The sequence below is a fragment of the Sinocyclocheilus rhinocerous genome, unplaced genomic scaffold (genome assembly GCF_001515625.1).
Source record: "Sinocyclocheilus rhinocerous isolate Xijiao unplaced genomic scaffold, SAMN03320098_v1.1 scaffold697, whole genome shotgun sequence".
NCBI lineage: Eukaryota > Metazoa > Chordata > Actinopteri > Cypriniformes > Cyprinidae > Sinocyclocheilus > Sinocyclocheilus rhinocerous.
This window is the reverse complement of record NW_015664033.1, coordinates 663,222-676,483: the sequence shown is the minus strand read 5'-3', so window position 1 is coordinate 676,483 and position 13,262 is coordinate 663,222. Positions and strand designations below refer to the sequence as shown.

Sequence of the window (13,262 nt, the reverse complement as noted above, 5' to 3'; positions counted from 1 at the left end):
TTCATCACTGGCATTACCATCCCTCATCATAATCATTTTCTCATTACTGTTATTCCTCTAATTTGAATGCAGTAGAATATCAGTTCAGTTTGTTTTCTCTTTGGTCCCCTTCTTTTCTTTCTGTGTTTCTTTTAAAAACATTTTTTTTTTACCTGCTCTGTCTCTTGGATGCTGGCCTTCATTCCAATATAAAGGAGGGAACATTGAATGGATGCTGGATTGACAGCGGTCAGTAAGAGAAGAAAAAGAAAAGATGACAAAATGAACTCTCTGAAATGCAGATATATGAGCCATATGTTTCACTGTGGGGGATTTGTGTCGATCTGCTGCATATTTGAGTGCACAGATGCAATACACACCTCTGCTGAAGATATCTCTGCAATGGCAGCTCACAAAGCTTCTTGTCTTTTTCTCCATGTGAAACAACAGAAAACCTGGGGTATAAATGACAAAACTTTATCAGAAAGCAAAGTAACATTATTTATTGTCTTGCAACTGAAATATTTTACATACACATTTAATATTTAATCATTTGTTAATTTACTGCAATTCATCTGTAATCATTCTTCTGAATTAAGCAATATATTTATTTTACTATTTATTTATTTATTTGCATTTAGGTTTTTTATTTTCATGTTTTTGCTATTGCCACATTACTTGTTACACTCCTCTTTCCCTCCTCTCTTCTTTTCTGTTTAAAGAAGTTCACTGCTAGAGTGAAGAAAGTCACAGAGGTTGTTGATTACATGGAGCATCTGCATGCCAGCAGCAAACTAATGTGTGACACTGTGACACCAATCATCGGTCGGCTGCATGTGCGCTGCACTGCTTTATGTACATGCTTCATATACATCGAAGGCCTCAGGACAGTGAGCGAGGGCCATCTGGTGGATATATGCTACGCTACATGTGTGCTTTGTGTAACTGGAGTGTTCAGTCACCTTTAAGTGTTTTAGGGAGATTCTCAGATCAGTGTTATGAGTGATTTTTATTTTTTTTTATTTTGGTTATTTAGCCATTTAAAGACGAAACACAGTAACTACACCACAGGATTTTCCTTGAATCTGAGCATAGTTGAGTCAAACCCATCCAACACACAACAGATAATAGTCTTAGGAGAGCTGATTTTGCTCATTTTGTAAATATGCATTTACAGTGTTTTGTCTTTGCATGGCGGTGACGCAAATTATATAATGTAGATTTTTAATTCCTTTAATAGGTGTATATTAAAAATGTATGTAACAAGGTACCTTGTAAAAGAAACAAATGCAAGTGTGCATTATTTATAATCTTAAATTCAGACAAATTACCTGGTACATTTAGAGGGAGAGAAAGAGGAAGACTAAAATGCCGGTATGATTCAAGTCCAGCCAAAACACTGCTTTATTTCTCACCTTGTGTCTCCGCAATGTCCTCTTCCTCCTCTTCATCTCTCTTTTCATTTCCTTTCTGTGTTTTTTAATGCTCTTTATGAGGGTGTATAGTTCAGGTATTAATGATTTGTACAGTTTTGAAGGTTGACTTTGTAATTTCCACATGCATGGATTTTTTTTTGCGAGCAATAAGGAAATTATAAGTCTATGTGATTTGATAAGAAAATGTATTTTAACAGAGGTTTATGTACTTGTTTGTTGATACGAGTGTGTACATATGGATGTGTATATTCATATGCACATGCATATTAATGATTTGCATGAAACAAACGTACAAACTTTTTTCCATTGATGTTTTGTTACCAATCTGTCATTTTTGACTTGATTGCTGTGGGGGGCGGGGCTTAGTTTTGCATGCTAAGATGCTATTGGGTGGCAGAGACCCTTACAACTGTTGTATTGAATGTGGGGTTTTGAATGTGCTTTAACTATGTACCTGTTTAAGTTTTCTTTTCTTTGTTAGACATCAAAAGCATTGCAGATTGTCATTTTATGATTTATTCTTTTTCATCTTTTCACAGAGAACTATTCTGAAAGCCCAGTGCTTATCAGATATATGCAAAAAGAAGCAGTAACTGTGAACTAAGACTAGAACAGAAAATCCACTTCTTCCTTCACAAATACATTCCCAAACGCACACCTGAGCCCCCGAACCAGTATCAGCTCCCGTACAAGTGCATTTTAGTTTGTATTCTCATCTCATGGCGTCATCAATCTTGTTTAATCATCTTAGTTTTGCATTATTAAAGAGCAGATTAGTTGTTTTTCTCCCCCTTGCTGTTGTGTGAACCTCAGCTCTAGCCCCCTCTGCTGGTTTTACGGGGGATGACGTAGCATTCGCTGTTGTAGATCATTAGCACTCCTGTGTCACTTTAGAGGCTAAGAATACAGATTTTAGCCCTTAATGTTTACCTGTTATATTTAATATTAAAAAAAAAAGATTCTTTAGGCATTTATTTGAACAGAGTCAGACCAGAAGGAGTGTTTTCCTGTTCACTAAACACTGATCAGAGCAGAGAGAAAGAAGCTAATGCTAAGAAGTCTGCTCACTGCAGCAATGCATGTTTCCACACATTCAAGATAGCTAGCACTTAGCATCCCTAGTGCATTTTGTGGTTTTGCTGTGTGTAATCTATCTGTTAAGGTGTAGTCAGGGTGAACAGAGTGGATGGGATGGCTCCACTTTTATCCCTTTATTTCAGTTCTGAGGTTACGATGTGGAAGAGACAGGCCTGCCACTAGTTAGCTTAGTTAGCGAATGCCCTGGTAAAAGCAGAGGCTGCATGTGATCACGCAGGACAGTGGAAATAATTCTCTGCATGTGGAGTTAACAGCACAGAAACTGAAATCCTTATGATTCAAATGGAGAGCAGGTCGAGTTCAAACGATTTAGCGACATTATCCAGAATCCTCTCTGTTTCTGACTTACACTGCCCTGTCACTACTCAGGTAAATCTCTTTTTGTTTGTCTATACCAGTGCTTCCAAAATGATGTCATTCGAAACAAAGAGAGAGGCAGATGAGAACACCCCGTGTACGCATGCACTTGTGTAAATATGAAATAATCATGTTTGATCCCAACATTCATTCCAAGTTTTCCTTTTCCACAGTGTCCTTCTCGCCCTTCATTTCGTCATTTCATCCGTCACTTTCATTTATTCCCAACTCTTACTGCTTCCAAATAACAACCAAAAAAGCCCGGATGACATTATGAGAAACTGAGGGAAAATAATGAGTGATTTGTTTAAAAAAAAGAGAACTTTTCAATGACGGTCTGCCATAAGTGGATTACAAAAAAAACCTGTATGTGGAATCAGGACGCAACCAAATTCAGGAGATGAAAGCATGAGGGTCAGATGGACAGATTGTGTGTTTGGGGAACAGAGTTTTGGGAGGATTGTCAACAAATGAAGAAAGGCATCGTGAAATGGAGGACAGTTTGGGGAAGAAAGAAAAAAAGCAAAGAGAGGAGGAAGGGAGCTGAACGCTTCTCAGTGTAAGAATGTGCGTATGGTGTTCTGTGCGTCACACTGCGTGTTTTCATGTGATGTGCCTGACTGTGTGCTTAGTGTTTTGATTTTCTTTGTGTGACACTTTGTATTCCCGCTCTTCCAATGTTTGGCGCTGTGCTGAAATGGTGCACTCGCTCTCTATTCCCTATGCCAGCTTCACTGTTTGGTAAAATATCAAAATAAGGGCACTTCATGGGGAATAGCGAGTCGTCTTGGGACGCACCCTTTGTGTGAAGAGGATTAACTGATGTACAATGAGCTTTTGCTTTGTTCTGGTCCATCCTAGAGGGCTGACAAAATCAATCATTGTTAATTGATTCTGTTGATTTTATTGACGTAGGTTTAGAATAAGATTTTGTGGCCCTCAACGACTGGAACTTTTATTCAGCTTCGTGTGTGTTTGTTTTTTGTGAGTGTGATTCCTAGAGTCTTGCATTTGTGTGTTTTGTTTTTGAGCGCATGTTACGATGGGCTTTGCTATGAGTACACTTGGGTTTTTGGTTCATTTCTTTTTTACATTGGTATTTAGGAGACTTCATGAAAATAATGTTCCATGGACATCATTCCAAAACAAACAAAAAGGAAAAATTTCAGCTTCTGTAGCTTTGGCTTTCGCAGTTGCACGGTCTGAAACGGCTGGCATCTGCGAAAGCCTCTAGCAGTGTGTAGCCTATAGCTTTTAATGCGTTTGTATTAAGGTGACGCGACGTGTGGCGCGATACTGATTTTTCTGTCCTCCGTTTTCCTATTCCCCTCTCTTTCTGTCTTTCTCTTTTCTTCCCTACAGTGCTGAGCTTCTGAACTGCCCCTTTTCTAAAGCTTCCCAACCGCAAAACCTGTCCAGAGGCAACCCCCAGGGTCACCGCAGGATTAGAGATGGCGAAAGAGAGAAAACGAGAGATGAAAGGAGTGCTTCACTAAACCAACTTGAAGAAAACATTGTAACGCTCATCTCTCCATTACTAATTTTAACCCCCAACGTAGGTGCAATAAACTGACAATATCACGTCCTGGGAGGATGTGGAACACAGGGATCGCTGGCCTTGGAATACGGGTGGGATTCAGCATACAAACTGTAGTATGTCCTGGCTCGACCTGATGGAAATGGATGCAATTTTAAAGTGATGGGAACTATTTTTGTGGGGTGCTCCACCATGATAATTGCACCTGAAAGTGGACAAAAAACCCTCGATCCAGTCTCAGATACACATAATGTGTGGGAAAACACCCATCATGCCCTTCAACGCTATGCAATTCAAACACACGTTGACAGTCAATTTCATCAAACGCTTCAATCGAACAGTTTATCAGCCAAACCTTTTCCGCTCCTTTACCTTTTGGAGATCTTGCACGTGCTTTAAATGAAAATAGACAGCGGCGCCATCGGCCTGCCATATTCCTATATCGTACTGTTTCCCCATTCATCCAATTGGAAATCTTGTTCAGAGTGTCCTTCTCAGGGCTCACAGAAAGGTGACTTTGTCCACTATGAAGAAAAGAGCATTAGCCTCTCTCTTTTCTCTCTCTCTTAGTTCAGCTCTCTGCATCTCAGCATTTCTGTTCCACTGTAGATGAACTGCATGGCATGAATGAAAAAAAAAACGAAAAAAAAAAAACGAAAAACAAAACAGAGAGAAAGATAGAGATCATGCTGAGAGGAACCAGAGGAAACCGTAGACAGGACCGCTCTGTTTGCACAGTACAATATGGGTGACTCTGGATCAGTGGATGGGGTCACTTTCTTCACCTTCATGTGGGGAACAGAAAATACAACATAAGTGCATGATACCTGTTGAAGGACAGAGGGGTGTTTAAGTGGACTGGGTGAACTTTGAACAAAAGCTGAAAAAAAAGAGAAAATTAAAAAATGCATTTTTCTCACTTTGTTTACCAGCATGAATAAACTGCATGACTTCTGCAAGCCCTGAACCCCAAATTAGAGGGCTTGAAATCCCTAAATGCCGAAATCAAATGGAAACAATAAAAGTTTATGCTAAATGCTTCTAAATTTAGAAAAAAAAGAATATATATATAAAAAAAAAGAGAGGCTCTATATTTTGTTTTTGAATAAAAAAAAAAAGAATAATGTAAAAATATATAGGATTGCAAGATTCACTCAGTTTTGTTGGGTAAAAGATTAACAAACCCTGTAGCTGAGTGATGAGACAAACTCCTTCAACTACTACTGCTCCCTCAATGGCTTCAAGTGACATTCCTTCCCTTCTCTTTGTCCACTGTTTCACCCTTTACTTGAACTTTCCTGGCTCTCTGCTCTGCCCTTCGCAGTCTCCCTCAGTCATGGCAGCCTCCAGCAGTGGCACGACAGCTCCTCTGGAGACCTCCGACACCTACAGGGCTCTTTTCTTTTGACGGTTATGGGTCTGAAGAGCAAGGTGGAAGGGGATTTTAAGGCTGTGGGTGAAGTTTTCTTTTTAAGTTGAATCCTGATGGAAAGTTTTGGCTTGATTTGCGATGCTTGTTCTTTTTATTTCATCCACATTCCATGGGTAACTCAAAGCTTTATCCATCGAAAGTGAGCCTGCATCCACTTAATATCAGTCTAATGAATATTAGCGTTGTGTGAATTGCTGTGTCACGAGACCCTGAGCACTTACAAAGCACTATTATTCAATCAGGAAGCCATAATGTGAGAGTAGCGCCACCATATGAGCTCAAAGGTGCTCAGGAGACCGTGCTGATTCAGAAACCTGAACATGGTTTTGTAGTTCTTAAGTTGTGTTGAGTTTGTTTAAAATGTTGACATTTTATTCTGTAGTTCATTTTCTGGTGGTACAGAGCATTGCAAGGTTTTGACAAGATTTTGTTACAATCATTTAATATTTGTTTTATTTTGAAAGTTTCGAGATTTGCATATGCTGAGCACCCACTAAAACCAGCCATGCCATACCAAAATGGACTTCCTTATTAACTTAGCAGCAGATTTCTGATATTTGCATCAGTATTAGCATTATCCTGTGTGAGAGGAGGCCATGATTCCACCAGTGTCACTTTTAAATCATAGATTACACGTGTGAGTAACTGTTTTGACTGTTTAAAACTTTTAGTGTCTTCTTCAACAACATACCAAGCATTGGTTACTTTACAAAAGTTGGTTAGTCTGGTTAGGTGTTGTTTACGTTGATTTAAAGTGTCATTTGCTGTCTTGAAACACCAAGACTGTGTTCTGTCAGCGCTCTTCGTTCAGAGTCAGATGTAAGCTTACTTTAGTAACTACCTATGCAACACCTAAGCAAGACCTTAGCAGCTCACACACACACATGCCATGTGCTCAGGCCAGCTGGCTGGTGTCTGTTTACCAGTGCTGTGTGTCCAGGGAGGGAAAATGACACAGATGCAGCTCCATCACCACAAGAGCCAGCATTGTCTGCTGACCGTGTAGTTTTACTTCATATGTTAGCAGCTGGTCCAAGTATCTTGAAGGTGTGACAGATGTGTGCAGCTGTAGTAGCCATGTCGCTTTCCTTAGTGGTGCACTGAATTCCCTCTCTCTTCTCGATTAATACATCAGGCCTGTTTTATGTTATTTGCAACATCTTTTCTGCATGCTTCACGGTGCAGGAAGACACTCATGCACTTTAGAGTTAACATATACGTTTATATGTAAGCATATACTCATCTCAGAGGGTTTGTAGGACATTAAATTGTTTTATACAGGTACATCTCAAAAAATTAGAATATCATGAAAAAGGTCAATATTTTTTGTCACTCATTTCAGAAAGTGAAACCCATATATTATATAGATTCATTACACATTTCTAATTTTCTGAGACACTGAATTTTGGGTTTTCATTATCTGTAAGCCATAATCATCAAAATTTCAAGAAATAAAGGCTTGAAATATTTCACTCTATGTGTAATGAATCTATATAATATATGGGTTTCACTTTCTGAAATGAGTGACAAAAAATATTGACCTTTTTCATGATATTCAAATTTTTTGAGATGTACCTGTATGTGCTACTCAGTTCCAGATTGCATTTGCTGACTGGTTAAGATGATGTGTACCTCTCTGGTCATTCATAAATCCGATTGGATGTTGTTTTGGAGCAATAATGATAGAGGGCCACCTTTTCCTCATTGTCGTCATTAGGAATTGGGGGACATGTTCATCTCATCCCTAATAAGAAATCCAGTGTGCCTGAAACTGTTCCCTGAATGTGTACACAAACCGGCCACATCAATTGAAGATGCTCTCTCTGCAAATGCTTCCCATGAGTTTGTTTTGGCGTGAATGAGACCGCAACCCCTCCAGATGGCTGACAGCTCAACATACCTTTACTTGAAACCCAAATACAAAACATATCAGAGAGGAGCAGAACAAAGCCAGAATCAGTCTTCACGCTTTCTCAACTTCCTGTTTGCATCCCCTCCCCCTCTCATCTGTCCCCTCTCCTTCTCGGTTTTTGAGGAAGAAGTTTTTTTGCATCCCTTGTTCTTGTGTTTTTCTATCATATTGTTTGAAGTTGACTTATATTGCATGCATGGAATACAATGAGGACATAACTTGTGAATCATTTGTGAGTGGCCAGAATGAGGTAACCATCTCTTTCACCTGGGCTCTCTACTCTGCGACTTCTCTTTCTGAGACAATTAGAGAGGAAGAAAGAGCATATGTTGTTTCTGGTTTCCCTCACATCCCTTTTTCTTCAAAATGTAGCCATGCCAAATATAAGTTATGGCTGTACGCTAGCCATTCCGAAAGACTCTGTGTTTCATTTACATATTTATATATTGTTTTTAAGATGATATTTATCTGTATATATCTGTAGTGAATATTCATCAGAGCTTCCACAGACTCAGAGCTGAACAGATGCAGCAGATGTCGACAAAACAGCCTGCAGGAACTCAGTTTTCACTGCATGTGTCTGTGCATTTATTCTAGTATAGTTTGACCCAATATGCACTACCTGTCCTTTTCTAATTTAGTTACTTAATGTAGCTTGTTTAAAGGAGGAATTCATTGCACTATCACAGCTAATGGAGCTGCTGTGTCTACTGCTGAGCGCAAGCCTAACCATACACCCCCCTAAGTTAAGAAACGGGGACAGAGAGAGTTAGAAAGAGAGGCCAGTGAGAAAGAGAAGGTTCCTAAAAGAAATGGATGAGTTCTATGCTACTAAGATTGATGCTGGATACAATTTTATTGTCATACAAAAAAAATGGAAAAAAAATATCAAGAACTGTATAAAATATATTTCAATGGAATGTTTATTATTTACCTTTTATATTTTTGAAATGTATAAAGAAAAAAATTAATAAACTGTAATAATTTAACAGAGTTTGTGAACACTGAGACTTAAAAATGTTATATTACTAAAAGTATGGAAGTTTGAACATGAATGCTAACCTACCTGATCAAATCTTCTCCATTACAGATAGGAAAAAAAATAAAAATAATTAGAAAAATGAAATCCAATTTAAAAAGAAAAAGTTATCAAAAAGTCAATAAAAATGTTAAAAGCTCATGCCAAAATTTTCAACATGTGTCCTGTGTGATTCTTCAAATGCTTGTTGTGATTTCTCCATGTTACTCTGGGATCCAAGAGCACATTTACAGTACAATTAGAACACTTTTTAACACTTCTGGTTTTGTGTAGTCAGTAAATTTGTTTTCAATGCATGCATTTTAGAATAAATGTAATTACTTTACATGCTACTTAAATATCTATTTGTTAATGATTTTCCTGTACTCATACCTTACCTTTGTTTGGGGGAAGGACTTTATTTAACTTTATGCAGGCCCTTTGTGTTGGGCTTTCATGATCTACATTATTGAGAAAGTTAAGAATTTAATTTTAAATATAACAATAGAACTTTTGTACATAATATTTCTACAACAAATCCATTTTGCTTAGGCCCGGATGAGATCAGATTTAGTTTTATTAAAAGTTGGTCTGACAACAGAATGCATGGAGTTAAAACAATGGCACTAGTGAAAATGAGGTAGAGGTTAATAACAATGTCACTAAAATGACAGTGAACAGTACTCCTGGCACAGTATCTAGGAGATTTAAAATCTTGCTGGTTATTGCTATACTGTACGTCCCATTCTGGATGTGCTTAAATGTAAGTGCCCTCATTCTTTGTCTTTCTCACATGGACTGAGAGGTGAAAAAATCACAGTCTGTAACCCTTGTCTGATCATATACTATATATTATATTATTTTACACCCTTTCTCACTGTGCATGATATATGACTATTACTGATGTCTTTTCATTGCTTTGCTGTGTTAATACAAGTGCTGTCATGTTTATCAAATCTTACCCATCCTCCCATACTGCAGATCCAGTTCTGTAGGTTATTCTGGAAGTAATCCAATGTCCAAGATACAATACTTGGGACTGAATTAGCAAGAATCTATCCAAGCAAAACAAGCACACATGCATCAAAGTGCAACCATAATTAATTTTGGTCACTGAAACACAAAAATGTATGAATGTATTCAGTACCTTTATAATTTTTTTATTATTATTATTTCTCAAATAAAGAAAAAAAGTATGCATACCTTTGCAACTGTTTTCCCAACAACACAGATCAGAGTAACAATTTTCGCCCAAGTGATGTCATCAACAAACACTTTTTCTGCAAGCCTCTGGAAACTCTGTCTGTCCATCACATGTACAAATGCATCAATCAAGCTGAAATTAAACATGATAAAATAAAACATTTCAATTTTATTTACCGTAATTGCGACGTTCAATTTTGACTTTATATTATGAAATTGCCACATAAGTTCTCATAATTGCGGCGCATATCTCACAACTTTATTTCTTAAACTACCTCACAGTCTATGTTTGCTTAGGGGGTTGTGTATATTGATTTGAGATTTGGTCATATTTAAGTTTTTAAAGTGGTGGTTCACCAAAATGAATTGTTAGAAGCTTTTCACAATACTTTGGTATGCCCATTATAATGAATAAAAATAATGACTGAATTTTAATCATTTTTAGCTTAAAATAAGGTCTTATATCTATCTTAAACCAAACTCATGTCCCTGAGGCACTTCAGTGAGTTTGTACTTAGAAAATTATTAACAAAATGTGCACAATTTCTATGATTTTTGGCAATAATGTAAGCATTTATTTGTGTTCCATATATGGAACACAAATAAATGTATAGGCCTACTGTCCATATATGATTTCTGCCATGAGGACAACACGGAAGGAGCCGCGGAGTCCAGGCATAAAACCACAATTCACTGTAAAATGCTGAATGTCTTGGAATTTGGCCAATTTGAATTAAACTATCAGGAAGTAGCGCTGCACAGATCGTGATATGGACTAACATTCGTTGTTCTGCTTTCTTTGTTCACAATCAGAATAGGTGCATTTCTTTTTGCATTTACATATCACTGATTTCAAGTTTGTTGAATAAAACTTTTCTTTCATTGCATTGCTTTTGTGTCATTATTTTGGTGGTCGAAAGAACATTTGTGGATGTCAAATGAACGTTAAGTTTTTGACGTCAGTTTGATTTGCATTTTTGACGCTAATGTTTGACGTCAATTTAATGTGTTTTCAACATCAAGGTGCCCGCTGGGTATTTGCTTAGGGGCGGAAAGGCATTTCCAAAATTGTTACATACACTCGCATACCAAAAATACCTTTCGATACTAACATATTGAATTTTCTATTTCGATCAAGAAAGTCGCTGACGCCTATGATGAGTTCAGCCATCTGCTCCAGGAGCTTCTCCTGCTCATCACTCATTGGCTGCGGTTCAGGAAGAGGCGGTGCACATATTCCCGCCCTCTGTACCTGGTCCTTCACTGATCTGAGGAAATTATTATAAAAGCGTTTCATTTCTAATAAAACCAAAATAATGGCTTAATCTAAAACTTTATTCATCTGCTTAAATGCTACTTAAAATGAATGCACATGAAATGGCACAACGAATAACAGAAAATATGACAATTCTGGTAGGTTGTAAAGTCACATTAGTGGTTATTTTGGTAGCCTATAAAACATTATTTGTTTTTAAACATTATAAAAAGTTTTTATTTAACGTGTTTTAAGCATGATGTAGACAAATATGTGAAACTTACCTAAGTACAAGATTCTTTGAAAACGCGTAATCTAAAAGTAAATAAACAAATAAATAGCTAAATAAATATATGTCACTATACTGGATTTTATGATAGCTTACGTTAAGAAATAATGGCAAAGTCTGGTTTCCTAATTAAAGTCTAAATACCTGATTCTCTTTTTTCTGTCTCCATCCTTGGTCCTACGATATTGGTTTTGACGGCCACTTAAACCACAATGAAACTGCATCTGTGCGTGCTATGCCTTTACCGCAATGTCACGTAAACTTCTAACCGGTTTAGCAAGTGTTGCTGTCTAAATCAATAGGTACTGCAATAACATTCTCGTCATTTCCGCATATTTACTGCTAGAGTCGCAGTAGAAAATAATAAAATAAAAGCGAAACAAACAAGAGCTATTTTTTTCACGACCGGCTGTCTTCATCACAGACATCATGGATGGGACAAAATAAAACAACATAATTCTAAAAATAAAAACATGATATTAACACATTTTTACTGATTTTGTAGAAGTAGTATTTATGTTTCCATCAAAAGTTTGTACAATAAGCTATAGGCTAGTAGCTGTGTCACGATGTGTCTTGCAGGGAGCACGCAGGAGGCACAGATAAACTTAAACAATTTTTAATGAACGAAAAATGCAGGAGTCCCACCCGGGCACCCTGGAGGCTGGTACAGGATGGAGACACGGGAGGCCTCCAGGGCGGATCAGGGCGCTCAGGGGGCAATGGCGGGCAGGGCCGGCGCGTGCATATAGGCGAACTAGGCAGCCGCCTAGGGTGGCAGCACAGTCAGGGCGGCAAAAAGGACAGAGATTTTAGTTTATCTTTTGGGCATTCTTTGGAATTATTGCACTCATATCAACAAGTTATCACCCCTTAGTTATTCTAACTCTAAATTAACGCACTGTGCCCCACCTGAGCGGCGTCAATATCACATGCAAACCACCCTCATGTACTTCCCTAAATGTCATCAAAATGAATAAAACTATCTGGACATGAATGACTTTTGCTACTGGTGATGTCTGATGAGTCTTAAAGCCCGACACGCGCTTCTGAAAGGTAAGATTATAGCATACTGTGAGAGAAAACGTGGGGGAGACACAGGTGGATACATCCAAAAAAACAACAACACGGTTTTGTAGCCTAGATATTTAGCCTTTATCATTTATAATGCTAAGAACAGTGTTTAATTTGTAAATTGCGAGGTCCCGGAATAAAGCAGGGTGACATGTCCAGCAAGTGATCAGAGGATGGAGAGGTAATGGAGTAATTCGCGCAATCATTTAGTGGATCCACTTAAGTGATTACCAGCTTGCATCAGTTGCTTTTATAGTATGCACATATACTCTAAAAATCATGGTTATTTTATTGCAACATTTTTTTTGTGTTTGGGTAGTTTTTGTGTAACCCAGCTCCTGGGACAGGAGAGTCGCAACAACCCAGTGTTTGTAATGAGCGCAGATATTTTGCATTCTCTTCAGGTGAGAGTAGTTCTCAGTGCCGCCGACTTGCATTTCTTTGGTCAAATATAGGTTTGTGTATGTTTTATTTAATCTATAAAACAGTTTCTTTGCTGTAAATCATTTTATTTTATGCAAAGCAAACCAAGTCACCTAAACAAGCCGCATCAGTCTTTTTGCGACGATTAAATGTTTAATTTTCACTTCTAAAATGCTTGTTAAACGAGTTTAAAGGGGTCATATGATGCTATTTCAATTTTTCCTTTCTCTTTGAAGTGTTACAAGCTCT

The 13,262-nt window shown here is 37.8% G+C and overlaps 2 protein-coding genes and 1 long non-coding RNA gene across 9 annotated transcripts in view; 2 read left to right on the top strand and 1 right to left on the bottom strand.

The window, feature by feature from the left end:
* Nucleotides 1–4,665, top strand: part of LOC107729449 (potassium voltage-gated channel subfamily C member 1-like) — a 63,118-nt gene extending 58,453 nt beyond the window's left edge. The window contains exons 4-5 of one of the 7 annotated variants that reach the window (XR_001638578.1): nucleotides 1,955–3,429; nucleotides 4,233–4,665. Coding sequence is in view for 5 of the 7 variants with exons in the window: in XM_016539947.1 (XP_016395433.1) it covers nucleotides 195–223 (29 nt within the window). In the remaining 2 variants the exon portion in view is untranslated. The other 6 variants (XR_001638579.1, XM_016539947.1, XM_016539949.1 and 3 more) reach the window with 6 other exon arrangements.
* Nucleotides 4,666–9,197: 4,532 nt separating this feature from the next.
* Nucleotides 9,198–11,731, bottom strand: LOC107729426 (apoptosis regulator R1-like). Its single transcript, XM_016539912.1, has 6 exons — nucleotides 11,661–11,731; nucleotides 11,512–11,542; nucleotides 11,085–11,240; nucleotides 9,973–10,105; nucleotides 9,732–9,824; nucleotides 9,198–9,230 (listed from the first exon to the last, which is right to left on the bottom strand). Exons 1-6 carry the CDS (start codon nucleotides 11,683–11,685, stop codon nucleotides 9,198–9,200), a joined length of 471 nt encoding a protein of 156 aa, XP_016395398.1. The 5' UTR covers nucleotides 11,686–11,731.
* Nucleotides 11,732–12,833: 1,102 nt separating this feature from the next.
* LOC107729454 (uncharacterized) overlaps nucleotides 12,834–13,262 on the top strand; it is an 11,372-nt gene continuing 10,943 nt past the window's right edge. Inside the window, exon 1 of the long non-coding RNA XR_001638580.1 lies at nucleotides 12,834–12,961. This is a non-coding gene — a long non-coding RNA (uncharacterized LOC107729454). The remainder of the gene's footprint in view (nucleotides 12,962–13,262) is intronic.